The 21,574-nt window shown below is 40.2% G+C and overlaps 1 protein-coding gene across 4 annotated transcripts in view; it reads left to right on the top strand.

Moving 5' to 3' along the window:
• The window catches only part of LOC138196535 (connector enhancer of kinase suppressor of ras 2-like), a 29,805-nt gene that overhangs the window by 6,563 nt on the left and 1,668 nt on the right, over positions 1 to 21,574 (top strand). Inside the window, exons 3-20 of one of the 4 annotated variants that reach the window (XM_069146660.1) lie at positions 690 to 892; positions 1,902 to 1,989; positions 3,102 to 3,143; positions 3,248 to 3,367; positions 6,307 to 6,366; positions 6,486 to 6,554; positions 9,814 to 9,960; positions 11,369 to 11,502; positions 12,800 to 13,002; positions 13,175 to 13,264; positions 14,145 to 14,335; positions 14,432 to 14,480; positions 14,644 to 14,822; positions 14,917 to 14,990; positions 16,302 to 16,373; positions 16,635 to 16,702; positions 17,949 to 18,049; positions 18,145 to 18,628. In XM_069146660.1, the coding sequence (XP_069002761.1) occupies positions 690 to 892; positions 1,902 to 1,989; positions 3,102 to 3,143; positions 3,248 to 3,367; positions 6,307 to 6,366; positions 6,486 to 6,554; positions 9,814 to 9,960; positions 11,369 to 11,502; positions 12,800 to 13,002; positions 13,175 to 13,264; positions 14,145 to 14,335; positions 14,432 to 14,480; positions 14,644 to 14,822; positions 14,917 to 14,990; positions 16,302 to 16,373; positions 16,635 to 16,702; positions 17,949 to 18,049; positions 18,145 to 18,628 (2,374 nt within the window). Of the gene's footprint in view, positions 1 to 689; positions 893 to 1,883; positions 1,990 to 3,101; positions 3,144 to 3,247; positions 3,368 to 6,306; positions 6,367 to 6,485; positions 6,555 to 9,813; positions 9,961 to 11,368; positions 11,503 to 12,799; positions 13,003 to 13,174; positions 13,265 to 14,144; positions 14,336 to 14,431; positions 14,481 to 14,643; positions 14,823 to 14,916; positions 14,991 to 16,301; positions 16,374 to 16,634; positions 16,703 to 17,948; positions 18,050 to 18,144; positions 18,629 to 21,574 lie in introns of all 4 variants that reach the window. The other 3 variants (XM_069146659.1, XM_069146658.1, XM_069146661.1) reach the window with 3 other exon arrangements.

Here is a 21,574-nt window from a genome sequence, read left to right as displayed (position 1 = left end):
CATTTCTGTCATTCTTTTGTTGTGAGAGCCATCATTTTACTCTCATTTGGGGGACTATCTGACGATCATTAATTTAATTTGCAGCTCTTACACCCAAATTTAGACTGAAGGAAAATAAAGGGAAAAGATGGTAAAGGATGAATGAGAAGTAGGATTGAAGGAGGGAGAGTTGAACAGCGATGGAGATGCTTCAACTCCAGGGACCTACAGCGAAACTAGATGGAGATTTAGTGCACGAGGTCACAGATGCAATCTGAATCTAAAGTCCTCTCTTCCTGCATTGCTACACGGGGGGCCCTGCTTCAGCCCCAAAGCTTCTTACGTAACTGGGATTTAGTTTTAAGTCTCTCAGGCACTGCTGTATTAAATATGATTAGTGGCCCTCCTGCTGCCTCTCCCCTCCCAAGTAACACTGACGTGACAGACGCCCACAGGCTAACACGTGCCGTTTGGCGTACGGGGTAATGAGTGTTCCGCTATCATGCAAAGCGACAGCTGGTTTCTCACATGTTTGTCATATGTGCAACACTTCTGTCGTGCAACAAGGTGGGCTGCTCTGCCAGTGGTCCTCTTATTCTCTGAGCAGAGTCCAGACAACAATTGGAGAACATCTCTGTAAGCATCACAGTTAAAACAAACACTGACAAACTGGTCAAACACAGTGAATTTACTTTTCTCTCTTCTGCTAGAATTATGGGCTGGAGACTGAGAATCTGAAGACGCTTTCTCATAAGCTTAACGCTTCTGCCAAGAACCTGCAGAACTTCATCACAGGCCGGCGGCGCAGCGGCCAGTACGACGGCCGAGCCACCCACAAGCTGCCCAACGACTTCCTTACCTCTGTGGTGGACCTCATCGCTGCAGCCAAAAGCCTCCTGGCATGGCTAGACAGGTGAGATTTTCAAAAAGGTGCAGCAGTAATGAATTTAAACCTGTGAAAATGCACATACAGTCGTAAATACAGTATCGTATGCACATTGATATATTCACCCATAAACAGTGTTTTCCTTTTAAAGTTTGGTCCTTGGGTTTGTGTTTTAGCCCACAGACTAGTTTTAGATACATTTTGTTGACTCTATTTTCAAGCAAAAATATGAACTCTTCTCTCTGAAATGTTACTTTATTTATATTCTTACATCAGTTGAAAATATACAATACAAAATTGTTTCAAAAAAGCAATGAGATGTCATGTATTGGTTCATGTAGGGTGTTTTGGGGGATCCTAGAGTTAATTTTTTTTTTTTTGACCAGATACAGACCAATTTTGTTTTGAAAGTAATGTCCATGACAAATCAGCTGACAAGAAAAAGATGAGTAAAAGGCCTTATATAAGTCGATTTTGACGGGGCGGCCAAAAAGACACAGAGCAAGTCTATTTATATGCCGCCTTATCCCTTTGCGTCTCTGTGGGATTGTGCCAATGTGTGTGTTTGTGTGTTTGTGTTTGATGAATTTGGAAATTCAAAGCTAACAATGTTGAACAGAAATAACAAAGTGATTCTCTGTGTCTTTTTTTTTTTCCATATAACAGACGTCATTTGCGGCATTCATTCTAATTAATATTCAGGCATCTATGTTTCAGTTTTTTGTTGGAAAAAGCACAAAAGTAGACAGAACATTTTTTGATATTAAAATTAGACAAATATTGGCCTTTACCATATGGTGAATGATGATGGTGTTATATACTATGTTCATGTACCTGTATTAATGTTGTAAGGAAGTTATTTTCAGAAATCTGACTTTACATTCTTTAAAAGAAACTTGAAAATGTGAATAGAAGTAAAGTAATCCTCTGCTGTCAGTGATTGTGTGTTTTGAAATGTTGCCACAAATTTTCCAATGATTTGTTGTCAGAGGAAGAATGATCTAATGGTTCATTCCAGGTGCTCTTTCTTTTTCAGGTCTCCATTTGCTGCGGTGGCAGATTACTCCGTGACCAGAAACAATGTAATCCAGCTGTGTCTTGAGCTCACGACAATTGTACAGCAGGTAAATAAATAGTATAATATCATAAAATAATGTGCAGCTCGAGCCCAGGATCATCAGTGTTTCTCCATCAGACAAGAGGAATCTGATCTACAGTGGAGAGCAATGGCAAAATGCCAACTGTCAAGAAAATGCTTTTATATATTTGATAGTTTTAAAAACATCTTTATATAATACATATACATATATATGATGTTCAGTATGTGCTCTTGCTTTTTAAGCTGAAATCCAAAGGATAATTTTTGTTGTGCTTATGAGGAAAAAACAAAAGCAATTCACTTGTCTCCTCATATAAACATCCAGTTTAGAGCTTGTTAACTTTAAAACATATTCTATTTTTTGCACATAATTCATCCACATACATATACAAACAAGGAATTTAAAGATGCCAAGGGTATCAGATAACAGCATGTACTTATGCATATACTGTATTTCAACTAGTTACTTACAATAAACTGAGAAATAACTACTGAGAATAAACTTTATTCTGCCTTTTTTATTTTTATTTTGCTCTGTAGATTATAGCTGTCAGTTCATATAGGAAATACAAGTACATAGGTTTGACTTAAGCATTGTCTCATTTAGCTACAGGCTGTAACGTGTAAAAGTATTTTCAAAACTGAAGACACGTCGAGCCAAATCAAATCAAAAGAATCACAGATTAGCTTTTTATGTCATTATGTTTGTCTTTGCACGCAGGCTTCTAAATGATGACAGTCAGTCCCGTTGGACTCCGAAAGATCAGTAAATAATGAGAGAAATTATCCTTAATAGCTTTTAGCACGGTCTCTGTGGAGAAGGATGTTTACATGGAGCTAAGAGAAAAATTAAAGTCGGAAAAAATTAAAGGTGGGAGTGAAAAAGGGCGGAAAGAGTTGAAGGCTGAGAGAGAGAGAGAGAGAGAGAGAGAGAGAGAGAGAGAGAGCGAGAAAGACATGCCTCCGCATTGGTGATTCATTTGTTTTGTGTTTGTGCATGCCTGTGTGGGAGTGTTGGGGGTTATAGGTGCCAAGCTGCTCGGTTTTTGCTTATATCCACCTACAGCAGAAATGCCAATAATAACTCCATTTTGACAAATTCTCTGGAGGTAACAGTGCTCTCTGAATATTCCCCAGGACTGCTCTGTGTATGAAACAGAAAACAAGATCCTCCATGTGGTGAGTTACTGACTTAATTCCACTGGATTGAGAGAAAATTAAACCAATATGTGTACACTTTAAGATTGTTTTATTTTTTTTTATCCCTAATGTGTCCTCCCCAGTGTAAAACTCTCTCTGGAGTGTGTGACCATATTATCTCTCTGTCCTCGGATCCAATGGTGTCTCAATCGGCACATTTGGAGGTTGTGCAGTTAGCCAACATAAAATCCACTGAAGGATTGGTAAGACTGTCACTCACTCAGACTCACAGAACCACACTGATTTTGTTGTTGTTTTTTGAGTTTAACTTTGGTCATCCCACCCAGAATAGTATGTGAGGGTTTGTTTCTGTGATACTACTGAAATATGTGGCTCAGTTCTCTGCACATATGAACACCAAACACATGTGAAGGTACAAAAAAATTACATAATGAATAAAAATTACATGCTTTTTAATTACATAGTAATTGCAGGAAATAAAAATAAAAAATACTTGATATAATAAATGTAATAAGAAATCGTGGTAGTGTAATTAGTCAGTAGTTGCACTGATATGAATTGTAAGATGATAATATAGCTGGTAATAAGTGTAGGGTTATGGCGCCAGGAGATATCATATGAGTCAATAGGTTTTGAGTAATATAGAATGTCATTAGCAACCTGATTATAATGTAAAGTCTAGTGTTATGTAATATGTTAAATGACATCACATTAAATACACACTACCTGCTTACAAAGGTTGTAATAAAAACCCAAAGCTTTCCATGACCTGTAATGTGAAATGCGCATTGTTTCTTTAAAGTAAACTGATACTTTCCAAAATAAATTTGAAGACTGTAAAGTCAGTAAATCACTGCAGCTACCTTATCAGGGCCTGTAAAGTGTAGCGTGCATCACTCATATTAATATACTGGTAGTTTCCTCATGAAGTAAAAACGCACAATAAAATATTGACTATGAAATTTCACAGGGATTTCCTTCCTAAGAGCGAGTGTAGCAATTTCATTGTAATTATCTTTTACTTGGTCTTTTTCAATGTTGAGAGCCCTATTTCATTGTAATACACTGGTGGTTTCCATATCCAAAATTAAGACATAAATCATACAGAATTAATTCCAAAATCCATCTTATGCAGTTTGTATGTAATTTATTAGCCTGTGAATTAAAAGTTTATCCAAAGTTAGCTGCATAGCTAATATACTGATAATAACAATGAAGACTAAGGAGTCTATCATTTGTCACATGCTGAATAGATACTGTGGACCAAACTTCCAGTCACACAACAACATGCCCAGTCCTCCACTACACACCTGCACATAAGACATCCTTCAAAATAAGTGTCATTAAACCTGAATATTTAATCTACTTAAAATATCAAGATGTTAAATTGTCTTCCAGGTTTGATGAAATGAACGCAGGAAAAAGCTACTAAAAAAAGTAAAGTACAAAACTACTAATGATGCTGATGGTGAAACACACTAATTACAAAAGTCATAACAGCATGACCTTTGACAGCATATATTGTTTGATCCAAATATGGCATGTGCAGATTATCTTGCCGCATGTCTCTCACTCACTGTAAATTTAGTGTCTCAATCACAAAACTACTAACGTTACCTGATTACTCTCTTCCAGTTAAAAGCTTTTAGAAATACAGTTTTCTAATTCAACCTCCACACACGTATGAAGAGTTTTTTGGGCCATGAAGTGACCGAGTACACAGGCTATTTCCTGAAAGGGTTGGTTGACCCAGATGACAGAAATACATATTTGCTCATTTAGCTCTAAAGGTCACAGATCGTGCAGATAGTTTTACTTTTACTGCTCAGGTTTTGTGACATTCATCTCTGAAATTTCAGCCTTAACTCCAGCATTATGGACGTAAATCAAATTTCATTTCAGGTACTTCAGGCATTGAAAATTTGCGCTACCAAATCAACAGAAACATCTCTTTACAGAAGCTGTGTCCCTGTTACTAAGTGTTAATCTGTCCATGTGTTGTCTAGAGTTTCCAACATGTTGTTCTAACAAATGACATTTTTAAATTGCCGCTTTAAACATCAGTTGTGATATAATTTCACATTTGAAAACATTAGGAATCAGAAACAGTGTGTGCTGCTGCACTATCCAGTATCTAATGGAGTTCACTGCAGCTGTCCCAGAACTGGGTTTTGCTGAGCTGCTGGGCATGTGACTCAGCTGACAAAATGCAACATAAAGACAACATGTTGGCCATGTAGAAATGAGTGAAACACAAACAGCTAAAATGTGCAAATTGCAGTGCAACAATTGACAAACGTGAGTGTGTGCTTCTACTTTTAAGAAAACTGCAGATAGTTGTTGAGCAGTAGAGAAGAGTTCTTGCTCCCGCTGTATCAGCATCAGCACTTTGTTGGACTCCATTTTCGCACTGACCTACACTCAGGCACTAGCTCCCTGCTTGGGGCCACAATAAAAGCCCCACCCCCCACGCAAATGCCAGCACTGGCCATGGAAGTTCTCTCATCCGTTCAATGAAACCTGAACACAACAGTGGGCCAAGTGGCCTAAAAATAAACCTTCTCCACTTATCTTGAAAACTGGCATGCTGCTTCCATGTATCTGTGCGTGTGACTGTGTGTGTGACACATAGTTATCTGTGTGTATTCATGCATTTCTGTGTGTGAGTCTGATTGTGAGTGTATGTTTGTAATGCACTTTAGACCCCTTTTAGAGATTTTTTTTTTTGCAACAGACCAACAGTATTTGCAGATAAATAATCCTCCATTTTTGATTTAATCTGCTTGGAGGTGTCCTTGAGTGGGACTCACTACAGATTCAGACTATATCAGGTACATTAAAAAAAAGTAAAGCCATGTTATATTTTAGCACTTTCCTGTAGGTATTTAAGAATTCATCTGATGTAAATCCGATCTCAACATCAAAAAATATATATATATATATTGGGGTTTTTTCTGCTAAAAGATAATTGAGATAAATCCAGATCTCTGCAAGCAGATTAAAACAAATGCTTTTACATTTGTCAGTGATTTGCAACAAATGACGATTTGCAAATAAGCAATGACCCTGGTCTGTTCTGCAAATGACTGTGTGGCTGAGCAGAGGGGCACTGAGTTCATGTGCTTAATGTGAGCGTTTGCTTTCAAATCTAACCATTTCATTTACTGTGATATCCCCACAGGGCATGTATATCAAATCAACATATGATGGCTTGCATGTAATCACCGGGACGACAGAAGGAGTAAGTAGATACCTCTTTGTGTAGATCTTCACCTCACTGTTCATTCACTTGAAGTGTAATTTGTTCAGTGACTTGTGCCACTTACAGTTGTATGACGGTGATCTGTGTGTCTCCATCAGTCTCTGGCTGACCGCTGTAAGAAAATCCATGCAGGAGATGAAGTCATTCAGGTCAATCATCAGACAGTGGTATGACTGGTTTTTTTTTTCTTCTCTGGCTCGTTTCATGTTTCTTATGTTCTCTGTTTGAATTTGCATATGATTTTCACGTGTATTTTTCATTTGCATTTTCAAATTGTTTATGCAAATGTCTGTTTAATTCCTACATACATGTTTTGTACACACAGCAATCCCTGCCACAGATTGTTTGCATGGTGTGAATGTGTACGGTCCCTTTTAATACACATTCCTTTGTGCACATCTATAGTTCACTGCCGGCACGTTGCAGCATTGCTGTTCCTGTCTAAGCTGCTGGCTGCTGTAGCATCTCTTGGAGGCATTTTTTGAGGACTTGGATATGTGTACCAGATGGATATGTTACTTTTCCCACCACAGAGTCAGTTACATGATCTGTCACATGAAGAGGTTCCTACTTTAAAAAGATTTCTGCTATAAAATCTATGTTTTCGATGTGACTTCTGTTTTAGCTCCTGGACACCCATGGCACAGATGTATTTTTCTTATTAATTAACACCTGTCCGATATTTTGTGTTCAAAATCAGACGCTTACAGTAGCATCCTTCCGTAGTAAAGAAGACGGCAGAAGAAGCAAAACAGGAAAACAGAACGACAGGAAGTAAAGTTCTTTCGCTGTGCTTAGACTGGAGATGTTACTATCCTCTCTTCTTATTTTAATAAAGCTGTGCCCAGCTTCTACCTGAGCACCAATCACCCAATTTAATTGTCCTTTCATTTGGTTTTTGCCAGTGAGACACAGCCTTGCAAAGTGCCTGTGGCTGAGGTGCACAAAGCATCATGTACATTCTGTGGAAATGAAAAGGAAAACTTCTTGTGGTGCAGAATTTATATATAGCACTCTTTTGTTTAAAATAATTGCATCTTGTGTGTGCAACAGCAAGACGTACGCTAATTACACAGCTCAGGTCAGCTTCATTTCAGTCTGTCAACTTATCCCACTAAATGCATCCATTTTAATAGAGAAGAATTGTGAACACAGAGTTGATTTGGGAGTCAAGACTCCTTCATTTCACTGATGCAGACACAGTTTAAAGGCTGCAAAAAGTGAGAACATGGAGGTGACGGTGCAGCCCCCTCATGGAGAACCAAAAGAAATATATATTATAGCTATACTATAATATATATAGTGTATCCAAACAGATATTTTAGCCTGTCATGGTACAATTAACAGTGTCAATGGTGGTCCAGTAGGCTATCAATGCAAAGTACTGAAATGCCTTGATTTATGTGATAAATTACAGCAGTGTTTTTACAGTTTGATTTGCAGCAGCTTCTGAATGTTGCAGGTTGATTGACACTTGGTTCTTGTTAAGTGTTGGTACAAAAATGTAAAGTAAGTTTATTTGTGGTAAGCAGTGAAAATTAAGATTATTATGTTGTATTTACTGTTTATGGAACTGGGACACAGGTGTTGTCAGACGAATGCTGGAGATGTAGCGATGAATGAAAGATGTCCTGATGCGGCTTCTTTGCTGAGTGAGCAGGAGCTGAGTGAGTTTGACAACTTAAATAGGCGATGGCAATATGTAAACACACTTGACATGTCTGCTGATCCAAAACTGCTCTGTCACACGTGGAGACTGCTGTAACCGGCTTAAATACTGCTAATACATTTAATTTAGTGTGACCCATAATTTAGAGCAAGTTGATGATGGTTGATTGTTCGTGAAACATCCCTTCGGGGAAACCTTTGGAGAAGCTGCACTGAGCTAGATGTGTCTTGTGGTGGCCCAGTTTCCTGCCACCATCTTTTCCCACGAGAAGATAAACCAGGAAGAAGAAGAAGCTGTGAAAAAGGTCCTAAAAGTAAAATAAGAGGATAAAAAAGTCTTCGGGTCGAATAGAAAGTGTAATCAACCTCAAGGATTTAAAAAACACCATCAAGGACAGAAGACATGCTTGAAATAGTTTATAATTAAGGCAGCAGGGAGTGGTCCAGCACTGAGACAAAGTTCACTGGATTTGAGCATCCTTTTCTATCGGCGGCAGATGTAGAAATGGCTGCTGTGGCAAAGCAGTTACATCAACCAAAGGCAATTAATGAAGATAAAGTCCTCTAATAAAAAAAAGCTGCCTCAAGATTGACTGAGAAAACACATGCAGACTAAGACAAGAATAAACTAATTTGGATCTTATTTGAACACAGGATTATTCAGTCTGTCATAAATAAATAACTCCAGGCAGCAATGATAGAGTTAATTTCTTGTGGCCAATAAATGAGGAAAGCTTCAAACGCAGAACGGTATGTTTGAACACTAAATAGTTTAACCAGAGTTCTTCAGGGAGATGAAACTAAAAGAGAAACAACAGTGACTCGATGTTTTGTAAGAAACACTTTAAAGCAGACAATTTCTTTACTAAGAAATTTAACAAAAGATAGCTGATAAAAAAAAAAAGAGCTGAAAATCAGTGTTTACTGCTTTAAATAAACAAATTTTCTGGCCAGACACAGAAGACAGAAACACTTTTTTTTATTATTATTATTTTTTATCATAGAATAAAGAAAACTCTGGACACTGCAAGTGTCTGTTTCAGTCTGTGTGTCACTTTAATGCACTCTGTGTGAAATATTTCTGTGTAGTGGCTGTCAAGGTGAAAAATTAGTTGGAAAGGAACAAAGTGATTGCCAGGTCAGAGCTTGAAAAATGCCCTGATTATCCGGCCTGCCTGGAATATACATGATGTAGTGAAAATCAGTGCAGTCAGCCAAGCAGGAGAGGATTTTTCTCCCCCCAAACTGGACCTGGCATATTTGGTTCAGCAGCAGACCGTGTTTCTCTGGGCGAGATATTTTTTGTGCCAAATAGCATTAAAACTGGGTTAAAGACTATTTACAAGGCATGCAGCTGTTCACAGCACACAACATCAGGCCTTACCACAACATGACAGGAGGTGAACAAGATGCCCTTTGGCATCCAACTTTGTATTTAACATCCTCATCAGCATGAAGCTCAGAGGCTTCAGGCTCCTCACCCATCAGGATACATGTGTCTCATTAGAATAACGAATACAACAGCACCTTCAATAAAAGGACTGCCTTGCAAACTGAACTTCAGCAAAGTTAGATATGAAGAGAAGTCATCCAAGCTGTGTGTGAAAATACAAACATCCAAGTATTAAGAAGTTAGGCTCTGTGCTAGTCACTAACTGGATGTCCAGATTGAAATATGAGCCTATTATTCCTTCAGTTTGAGTCACTGAGATGAGTGTATGTTGAGGAGACGGTTCTCATGCTGTTCATGTTTGCTAGGTGGGCTGGCAGCTGAAGAACCTGGTGAACTTGTTGCGTGGGGACCCTGCAGGCGTCACCCTGACGCTGAAGAAACGCCCACAGAGCACGCTCACATCAACCCCTGCTCTGCTCAAGAACATGAGATGGAAACCATTAGCTCTGCAGGTATGATGGCTGCTTTGGTGTTCCACAGATAAATGTGTTGGTTCATCCCTGTTTCCCTGTGAATATTTATGTTAATTGTATGTCTTTATCGCTGTACCCCTGTCCTTAATCGCGCTGAAAATAAGACGGCACAGGCTCCTGACTCTAAATGCCACAATAATGCCCACAAATGACCAAAGTATGAAATAAGCAGAAGATAGGATTTTACAATAGAATACAATCTAAAATTCCCAGAAACAAGCATTAGCTCAGTAAAACTCATAATGTTCAGAGAAATGAGGATTGCACTGTATTGCACTGGTATAATTGCTTTTACCATGTCCGCCTCCTTTTTGCACCACAACTTGCAACAGTAACACTAAGCCTACCAATTATTACATGCTAAATACTTGAAGGGTTTCATCATTCATTCGCATGTTAACATGTCAGCCCTAAGTGGCATCTGTTGTCCTACTTCAGCCAAAGCAATTACACGATTTGGATGGTGGTGCTGAGCCAGAATGGGTGGAAATGAGAGTGATGTGTAATAAAGTAGTCCAGCATCTCTTTGAGTCCTATTCCAGAGAAAATGTTTTCACTCCACTCCCCCTGAGACCCTGCAGCGCAGTCCTGTTCAGCCTCCTTCACTTCCTCACATTCTTCTCCTCCACCTAAACCCAATTTTGCTCTCCTGCTGGCATTTTTACGGACAGGAAAGGTAAAAGCAGAACGTGGAAACTGTAATGTTTTCTGATCTGAGATGAGACTAAAATTACAGAATGTCAACATAGTCTTTTGAGTTGTTGAATAGATCATTGTGCTGTAGAGGCCCTGCAGTAACTCTGACTAACACAAGAGCACCCAATCATGCCTCTCTGATATTGGTCAGCTGTGAGTTATGCAGCATATTAGCATCGTCTGAGCAATGACCGATTAGTATTCTGTATTTTATCACTGAAAACATTCATCTTGTGATTGGATTACATCTCTGAATATTCAAGTTAAGTTGATGACATTTCAGTTCCTCCTTTTGACACAAATAGTAAATACATTAGTTATATTTTAAAAAATAAATCCTAAACAAGGACCAATCTGTGTTTAACAGACAATGTAGGCTGTGACCAGATTTTCCTTGATCTCAGTGGGAGGGATGACTGGACCTGTCTTCGCCTGTGCACCAGTTAGAACTGGAGCATCAGAAATGTACAGTACACTGCTCATTTCACGGTTGACATGCTCAGCGCCTCCGTCTGAACGGAACGAACGGTCCCCAACTGACTGAAGTGCTGTGAACTCCAAATTTTCATTGTGTCAATCCCTGTAACTGTTGCTCTCCCTCCCTCCCTCCTTCTCTCTCTTTCTCTGTCCGCCTGTCTCTCTGTCTTTCACACATCCTCGCACATACACACACACTCTCACTCACACACAGCCAATCTTCCCTCAGAGCCCCAGCAGCAGTGTCGCTACACCCACCAGCACTTTAAGCACTCCATCAAGGAGGAGTAGCTGCGCCCTGCAGGACCTCTACATCCCCCCTCCTCCGGCAGAGCCGTACACCCCCAGGTGAACATAAGCACACGTCAAACACACAAAAGTTGACAGTGTTTGGTTTAATAAAGGCACCCTGTTGAGTTTTTGACCGTTAACAGCCTTATGGAGCAATGCTTTCAATGCATGTGTTATTTGTATCATTCATGTGCACAAGGACACGTATGCAAGAGAACATACAACTCAATACACATTCCTTCCACCAGTTAATGTTATACCACTGAGGGACAAAGTGTAGCAAGACACCTACAAAGGGAAAATGAAAAAGGGAACAGCTATAATAGCAATCACACATGACATTAAAGAAAATGTAATAAATGGCTTTACAGGTGTTTTATGATGATAGAAATACATTCACCATGTTTGTCAGACCTCATGGATGCACACAATGCATTTAGATGAATATTGTCTGTCAACCTCAACTTCTCCAGTTGATCCATCACTTTGGTGCAGTCTGAAATATCTCAAGAGTTACTGGGTGTGTTGCCAAGAAAATGTAACAAAGCATTTTGTGTCCCCTCAAGATGAATCTTACTGACTTTAGAGATCCCCAGTGTTTTGTCTGCAGCACTGACAAAACTTGAGTTTGACTAAATATCCGCAAAATTAGAGGCATTCTCTTATATAAGTCTTAGCTGTCCTCTTTGCTTCTACAAACTTAATAAAACTGAGTTGGTGAGCATGGTAAACATCAGTATGTTAGCCTTGTCATTGTGCACGTTAGCAGTCATTGAGCTCGAGGCACTGCGGTGCTTTAGCATGGCTGTAGACTCACTGCCTTGTTGTAATGTACATTTTTAATTGACTTTAAAGTAAATGAATGAAACTAAAACTTAACTTCGTGAATCTCAATTTTTATTTTTATTTTGAACAAATCCCATTAGAAGACCAAAGTTGACAATGAATTGAGCCAGCCTGATTATTGCTCTGTGTCAGAGAGCTTCACAGATGTCGAAAATGATCCTGATACGAGTGAGTCACAGCAGAGGACTGGGAGACATGTTACCTCTTCACCCTGAACTTGGATACTGCTCTTTGTTTGAGTCAATACCCATACACCATATACACTGCCTTTTGCAGAAAAATGTACATCTCTAATGGGAACAGTAGGAGAGAAGACTGAGTGATGGATTAACTCACTATTGGTTATGTTGACTAAAAACTAACTTTTAAACTAAAGACAGTTTATGGCTGTTTCCATGCGGACAATTTTTTCACCCTTCAGTACATTTTGATGGTGTTACTGCTTCTTCGTTTCTCTGGTGTTAGTCCAAACTTTCACTGACATTAAAATTCCTTTCTGCTACCAAAGAGACGACAAGGGAAACCTGCCCGACGACGATGCTCAGTCGGAGGTCCAAGTGGCCGAGGGATCTGAGTCACCGAACTCCTACCTGGACCAGGAGTGTCGGCAGCGGTTTCCTCTGGTGGAGGAGGATGCTATACTGTACTGTTACGAGTACGACCAGAACCAGGAGGTGTCATCAGTGCGCAGGGGGAGCACCCCCACCTATGGTAAGACCTCAGCTTCATGTGAGGACTCGCTGCAAAATGTGACATCTGTTTTCAAGGTGTTTTTGAGACTTCTGCAGCTATTTGATTGTGTGTGTGCGTGCGCCTGCGTGCGTGCGTGTGTGTGTGTGGGCAGCTGTGTAATATTGACGTTCCCTGTGCCTCCTTGCTCCAGGCAGGCTCAGGCCCATCTCCATGCCAGTGGAATACAACTGGGTGGGAGACAACGAAGACCTGGGCAAGCTGAAGAGAGAGAGCAGGAGAGGTGAGTGGGAGGCAGTGGGAAAGAGAGGAAAAGAAAGGGAGGCAGAGAGAGGGAGAGAGGGACAGAGGGAGCAGAGGTGAGTGGGTGGATATCTCATAATATCCTCACCCTCTCAGATCTCCGAGCCAAACAGTAGAAGGATGAGCTGGCCTGTCAGAACTGATAACATGCTGGATATCAGTTCCTGCCTCTATCTCCTCCATATGTTCATCATCTATCATTGCTCCTTTATCTCCCTTCATCCCTCTCTCTCTCTCCCACTTTCTCTCTCTCTCTCTCTCTCTCTCTCTCTCTCTCTCTCTCTCTCTCTCTCTGCTTCTCTCTGTTTGGATATAAAAAGTACACTGTTGCTTTGGCAACTGTATAAATATATTTTTCCTGAGATTTTCACATTCTGTTGGTGACTATTGAGCTAGGTGGTAAATGGAGTGGGAGGAGACTGAATTGCTTTATTTCAGTCTCAAAGAAAGATTTGAGTGATGTGTTTGTTTCCTCTAGGGAAGGTGGTTGATACGTTGCTCCTTTGGGCTTTTCAGACAAAAGTGATGGTGCTATATTTATCTGCTAGAGACAGTATCTGGAAGTTTTGAGAGCTTCCTGCCTGACAGTGGCCTCCTTTTGTAGATGTTTTAATGCCTTTCATATATTATTGCGGAGATCTTTTGAAATGTCAGCCTTCACTTATCACATCCAACTGACTGGTCAGTAAATAGTTTGATTAGTGTTGTGACATAAAGTTTTGTAACAACAAATATGTGGTTAAAGGTAATTAGGATTTAGGTTACTAAAATGGTGCACAAAGCATTTATTATGTATTTTTTAAAGTAAAATTTCCTGAAGTGTGTCCAGTACTGAGTTTGCCTTTGTTGCGTCCCTGCAGAGAATTCCCTACTGCGTTTTGTCAGTGAAGATAAAACCCTGGGGGAGGACTTCCTTTTGGGACGCAGCCTGAGTCAGAACAGGAGGAAGACTGAGCAAGGGAGCAGCCCCACCCATTACACACTCGTCCCTGCCCTGCAGATGGAAGTGTCCCTGTCCACGTCCAGCTCTGACTCTGCATCCCTGTATCATGTCAGTACCTCACAGCTGTGAAAAGTAGGATCATGTTTCAGCAAAGGGATCTTCTGCATATTGACATCCTTTTTTTGTTTTGTTTTTTATTTGCAGGTGTTTGAACGATCCTCACTGCTGTCAAGGTCAAAGAAGAAGAGTAAAGGTCAGGAATTGTTGTTTTTTTTGTTTTTTTTTTTTGGGGGGGGGGGGGGGGGGGGGCTTCACTTGAGTGCTCACGTGTATTCAAACCCAAACATGAGCAGGTGTTTCTCGAGGAGTGTTTTCTGACCTCTTACTCTGTTGTGATCCCCTGCTGATGCCTGCAGCTGGAAGTCCGATGTCTTCAATCAGCAAGCGGCGGATTTCCTGCAGGGACTTAGGTCAGGGCGACTGTCAGGGCTGGCTATGGAAAAAGAAGGATGCTAAAACCTATTTCTCACAGAAGTGGAAGAAGTACTGGTTCATCCTGAAGGACACATGCCTGTACTGGTACATGAATGAGGAGGTAAATATGATATTGTCCATAAAAGAGAAAATTGGCACAATCAAGACTTTAACCATTATGTGTAAAATCATTTCTCTGCCTTTGCTTCTCACAGGATGAGAAGGCAGAGGGCTTTGTCAGTCTCCCAGAGTTCAAGATTGATCGTGCCAATGAATGCAGAAGGAAGTTGTGAGTACCAATTTTCATGGGAACATTAAGATTAAAGCTTCTTAGATTTGATTTTGCCTCAAAATCAGACAAAACTAGTGATTTATTTGTAGAATATAATTTATAAAGCTACCAGAAGAGAGTTCATGTTGCATATTAACACACGATCCCATAAATGTATTATCAATGCAGACGTAAGCTTATGCAAATTGATTCTTGGCAGGGAAAAAATGGCACATTTTGTATGCATGTTTGCTGTAGGGTTTGTATTTACTTCAACAAAATATATAATTTGCACAAACTTTTGCAAATAACTATATACTGAACAATTTAGAGGACTGACCATGAAAAAAACATGGGAGAGGATGACTGACTCACAACAACCAGCATTTTAGTATTCTGACAGGAGGACAACAGATGCAGTTTTGTGAAGGATAGTAATTCAAACTGAAATTATGAATAAAAAAGCTGAATCAGCAGTTATATTGATTATAGTGGAGGTATTATTAAAAAGTAAAGTAATGTATTCTACAAAGTTAGTAGACTGTAACACAAGACATGTGGTGATGATATTTCAACTAATTGTAAGACAACCATGTGGTGCTCTTTGTACTCCGGGCAGTTTAACACGGGCACATTTTAAGGGAAGGTTTGATGATAAAGAGAACTGGCAAACACGAGGAGTTGTGTGTTTTCCAGCTGAAGCAAACAATGGCAGCTTGACACAAATTATTTCACTACTCAGGGAAGGGACAGACCGCTTGGACCACTCTGAAAAAAGCCCATACCTACCTTCCTTTGCTTTACCACAATGGCCTGAATGTTGAATTAAATCCAAAGAAACTAAATATTTAGAAATATTTGTTAAAACTAAAGTCTAATGTGGTTAAAGTCTCATCTTTATGCTTTTAAAGCTTGAATTTAAAACAAACCAAAGAATATTCTTGCAAATCTTGGCAGTGTGGACAGTTTACAACATTTAAAATAAAGACCCGCTGCTACTGCACACAGTGAGGCTGATGAGTTTGTCCTTCACTGTGGGGTTAAATACCAGGAATTTAGGGTGGTTTAAAAAATACCTTTGTGTATCTGTCTTAGGTTTTGGCTTGATGGTTGTGATTGCATGCACATATATGCTAATGTGATGAATGGACTCCAAAAAATCAGCAAAGCAGTTTATCTCATGAGCCAAAGTGTTGTCAGTCTGATTTACTGTGTAAATAAACACACGTCACTTCATGTTGGCAGTCGTCTATATGGATATGTTAATCTGTGCTTTACAGTACGTCCTTGTTCTGGTGCTTACATTTAATTAAACTGGTTCTCTTTCAGTGCTTTCAAGGCTTGCCATCCCAAGATAAAAACCTTCTACTTTGCTGCGGAAAACGTAGACGACATGTCCCGGTGAGTTCAATATGGTTTTAATAATGATGTTGCAAACTCCCCCAGTCCCACATTCAGACCCCCCACTGTCCAGAAACTGAATCAACCCCCCCCCCCCCCACCTGCCTCCCCCACCCCACCTAATGGACTGCCCACTCTCTTCAAAACACAGTAGTTATGTAAGATGATTGGTCAAACAGAGAAACACACACACACACCATCGCAGGATGTTTTATTGGATGTGGAGCCGTTGTGCGTCACAACTGTTATTTTCTCCCACAGGTGGCTGAGTCGGCTCAGTATGGCAGTGGCAGGCTACTCCGAGCAGGAGAAAATGCGCCAGGACCAAGGTGAGATTAGTCACCGTCTCCGTTCAGGGTGCTGCAAACATTTCCTCATCTGTTACCGGTCGACAGTTATATAAAGCAGGTGACATTAAGCACATCAAGATTGATTAATCATATATAAAAAAGTTGGAACGAATGCATACATTTTTTTTCATTTTTTTGCCCAGTCTTAACTTGGCAAGGTTTTAATTTGCTATCACAGGTTGACAGCATTAATTTTCCATCACAGTGCATCTGCACCTTCAGCTTCAACGTGGGCATGCTGCAAATAACACCAAACCAACTCAAGACATCTGGCTATTAGCACCTAAATAATGACTGACACATGAATATAACATCCGGTACATGACTGAATATCTATTTAATATCCTATTAAGATCACTACAAGGCAGAGTTTTGTCTATTTTAGCATGCATGTTGCTTCTTTAGTTTTGCACGCTCACTTTAAAGTGAAGACTTTTTGTTATGAATCTTTCCATCGGGTCGATAAGCTCTCACTTTTTTCAGCTACAGGTTTAAATCAGTTGCATCAAGTAGACTTTCAATGTCAGGAATGAACAGGGAATTGAGCATCTTAAATTATAACCTTGGATCATCTTGTGTGAGGTGATGCAATAACCTGGAAAAACAAGAGATGATATAAAGGATTCAATAAATAGATCTTATTTCTAGATCAGCAGCATAGGCGTTCCTCTTCACGCCAGATTCAGCTCTGTTTTCTGCTGAATATAAATAGGACTACTAATTTTAGGGGCTGCAAACTTATTTCCCTATTTTGGCATCAGAAAATGGACAGCAAGTAATGTAATAACCCCTTGTGCTATTCCGAGGAGCCTACTCAGAAACCTTGCAGAGGTGGGCGAGTGAGAGCAGCTTTGTCACTGGTTTTATAAAGAGGGGGCTTCTTCCTTTAGAGATAAGTTTCGAAATTAGATCCATAACACCTCCAGAAGACTTAACAGGAAGTTCTCACATCTTGGATTCATCCCTCTTCACACTCACTATCAACAGCAGATTCTACATCACACCTCCACCACGTCGACACTGCTGCTACACAACATCCATCAGAGCATTTAATCACAGTTTGATCTTTCTGGCTTGATGCAGCAGTTCAGATAGGAAGTTGCGTAAGTGTGTGATTTGTTCCAGATTTCAACATGTAACTGATCTCATTATGAAAAGGTTCTCTTTTGATCATTTCTATCTGCCATAGAAATATTAATATGACTTGTCTGTTTCTTTATGACAGATTACTGGAGTGAGAGTGATCATGAGGACATGGAGATGCCCTCAATGCCCAAACAAGACAGTCCACCACCACCTTATGATACCTTTCCAAGGGCGTCCTCAGTGAGTCTGTCCACCTGTAGTTTAAAAGATACAGTGGATATCACCCGAAGTGGCACACTTCTGTTTTTTACTTTAAACCATCTGCTTGTATTTAGGTGAGTCCCTACCTGGAACCCAAACGTGGCCATCTCTCCTCCTCCGACACGTTCCAGTCACGTTCCTCTCACGAGGACTTCCACTCTGAGCCTCAGGAAAGCAGCAGCAACAACGGCGTTTCCCCCGGGCAGAAGACGAGCGGCCACCGAAACTCGTGGCACGACCAGATGGAGAGCAACACGAGGATGCACTACCTTCAGACGTTTCCCGTGGAGGAATCCATGCTATCTGAGGACAGGCACCAACTGGCGATGGAGTACCGCAGGCAGTCCACTCTGCCGGCGCAGCGCAGCCTGCTGCAGGAACAGTACAGAGCCCTGCCTCTGCCCCTCAGGGCCAGTATCGATTCAGAGGCAGGAGGGAAACCTCGCAGCTTCACACTACCCAGGGACAGCGGGCTCCACGCCATCCTGGCTGCCACCGCCGCAGCGTCGGATCACATTGAACCTCAGCACTATCAGCTGGACCGACCCAGAGACACAGGTCAGACTCTTCACGGGAATATTTACAAGTAAAAGCATAGATACAAATTACAGCTAAATTTGAGAACATATGTAATTAAATGAGAAATTAAACTGTTAAACATTCACTGATTACTACACAGATCCTTTTCTGTTTTTTATCATTGTAAATTGAGCGTCTTTTAGGTTTTGAATTGCTAGTTGGGCAAAGCAAACACTTGTTGAAAGTTGTGAAGCCATTTTTTTTTGTGATTAATCCCAAAAATTCCACCAGAAAAATTGACGTGAAAACAATTATTTCTGCAAACCCCTCACTGCATACATCATGTTTTTTTTTTATAGGCCAGATATTTGCTGACGTTCGATTTTTCTGTTATGCGTATGTGTATTTCAGGGCAAGTTGCAAGTAGTTGAGCACACGACATGCTTCCCACAAACCTGAGTCACACGTGTTGTGTTTGAAACTGTGTGAAAACTACTCAGAGAAACTAAACTAGATTGTTTGAAGTGATAAATAAACTCTAAAAATGTCCAGCTGGTGCTGGTACTCAAGTCTGACTGAAAACAAAGAAGAAAAGTGTTACCGTGGACAATTCCAGCATCACTGTGTCTTGTATTTAAAAATTAGGTTTAACAATTTCTACTTTATTTAATCATAAGTGTAAATAACATGGAGTTGAAACGTAATTCAAACAAACATGATAAGTGGTGCTGGTGAAGGGCGATTTGAGCTAATCCGACAGGATGGTGGGGGCGTACAAGGAAGATCAAGAAACACTTAACAGTTTCACTGAAATCCTCCTGAACTGTCCTGATGTTAGTGTTATATGCAGATCACTCTTTCATCTGCACAGTGTTAAACAAGTGCGCTTATTTGTCATCAGTTATTTTATCTAAGCTGCTGACAGGCAGGCGGAGCTAGCAAATGTCAGAGGTTGAACACTCGCCATTATTGCTTTATTGGATTGGATTTGAAGCCAGCCCATTCGCCGCTCCTCGAAAGACCTCCAGGGCAGTTGTCTAAGTGAGATGAAATTTAGTGTCTTATTTGATGCTGATTTATCTTGGCAGTCCACTCTCTTTCTCCTCTCTCACACACACACACACACACACGCACGCACGCACGTACGCACGCACGCACGCACGCACACACACACACACACACACACACACACACACACACACACACACACACACACACACACACACACACACACACACACACACTCACGCTCATTCTCTCTCCCTGTTCTCTCTCTCCCGCCCGATCGAGACTTCGTCCTGCCTCTCAGCAGTGTTTGGATGGTGAAGCAAGGAGGAATCCTTTCAGCCCATGTTAATGTTGAATTCTGAACAGGATAAAGAAACACGCCTAAGGGTCCTCTCTTCTTGTCCTCATTTATCTATTGCTCCACCGTTCGTTCCCTCAACCACCTCCTGTAAAGACGAGAGAGACACAAAACAGGCAGGAAACAAAGCACGACACATTTCAAAGCACAGCCCCAAAGCTTCAGAAGTACCACCCTGCTTCCATAACACAAAACAGAGCGACAACCGACAGGATCAGAACTTCAGTGTAGTGTTAGTGTCGTACCAACAGAGGGCAGTGTGTGTAAACAGGAGACAGAGGAGCCCTGGTAGATTGTAAAGAATGACGTGAGCTGTGTCCAGTGTTGCAGGTTTGAGGCCAGATTTCTTCTTTGAGTGTCTCCCTGAAAAAAATAGCACTGTGAAAAGATGCATCGCAGAATGACGGGTTGAAAAGAACAGAAATATCCGTCTTGTGAGATTTTGAAGAAGACCATACAGTCATTATCTGTAGGGATTGCTTTGATGTAGTGCAAAAAAGAGAGATAAGGAACACCGATTGAAGGAGGAAATATAAAAAAGGGAACACTGCAGACCTTAAAGAGGCTTCTTCCACTAAAACAGATTATTTTTCTTTAATATTTGTAAAATTATGGAAATTTAGCTTATTTTTATTACAATTTTATTTGTTATCGGAATTTTAAGTAACAATTCAAGTTGCTTGTAATATAAATTAATGTTTTCATTTTATGCTACTTCACATTTGTACTTTTTGCACTTTTATTACGCCATTTATTTGACAGCTAGCTACTTTATAAATAAAGCGCTTATAAAATGTGATGCCTCGTTATAGTTTACACTACCTAAAATGATAAGTTGATTCATTGATTATTTAATGAAATTAACAAAAACTAATTTTGATTCCATCTTCTCAAAAGGATTTGCTGATTTTTCTTGTTGTAAACCTGCAGTGCTGAACTTTTGTCTCCCTCTTATGCCGGTCACAGCAATTACAAAAACACTGTTGCTTACGTCATCAACATGTTGTTACTATTGTGGCAGTAAAATAGTGCATCAATAAAATAAAAAGCATCACAACCCTCTGCAATTTGACTTGTTTCATAATCAGAATTTGATCCATTCAGCCTAATAACATTTAGAAAGAGAAGCATGATTTAATTATTTTTGCCCCATTCAAGTTAGCATAGTGCTTGGTTGCAGGAAGTCTCTGGTGCGCATGCAGGATCTATTTATCTGAAATGTAACAAACCAATTAGTTGATAGATTATAAAATAATCTGCAGATTAACTAATAAGGAAAATATCAATAGTTGCAGTCCTCTCTAAAATTGTTATAACATTTCCCCACTTTAATATTTACGAAAGTGAAATGTTGCTGCATGTTGATGTTGCAGTAATAATGGCATAATGAATTATCTCTCACAGGGCCCATACAATGAAAAGAGACACATTTTTTCCATACTTCCTTTCACTGGGCACTTGCTGGCTTCAGTTTTCTGCCATGTCATGCTGAGCTGGCAGGACACTATTGGTGGTGATGTGTGGGCAGAGGCAGCGAGCTGCAAACAGTTTCATAAGGTGGTGTAGTGAGAGATTCAATTTAAAGTTGTTTTCTTTCATTTTAAATGTCTTATGTGTGT

The sequence above is a fragment of the Embiotoca jacksoni genome, unplaced genomic scaffold (genome assembly GCF_022577435.1).
Source record: "Embiotoca jacksoni isolate LCO1_2020_lvr unplaced genomic scaffold, fEmbJac1.0.p SCAF_13, whole genome shotgun sequence".
Lineage (NCBI taxonomy): Eukaryota > Metazoa > Chordata > Actinopteri > Embiotocidae > Embiotoca > Embiotoca jacksoni.
The sequence above is the reverse complement of the archived record's forward strand: the minus strand, read 5'-3'. Positions and strand labels throughout refer to the sequence as shown.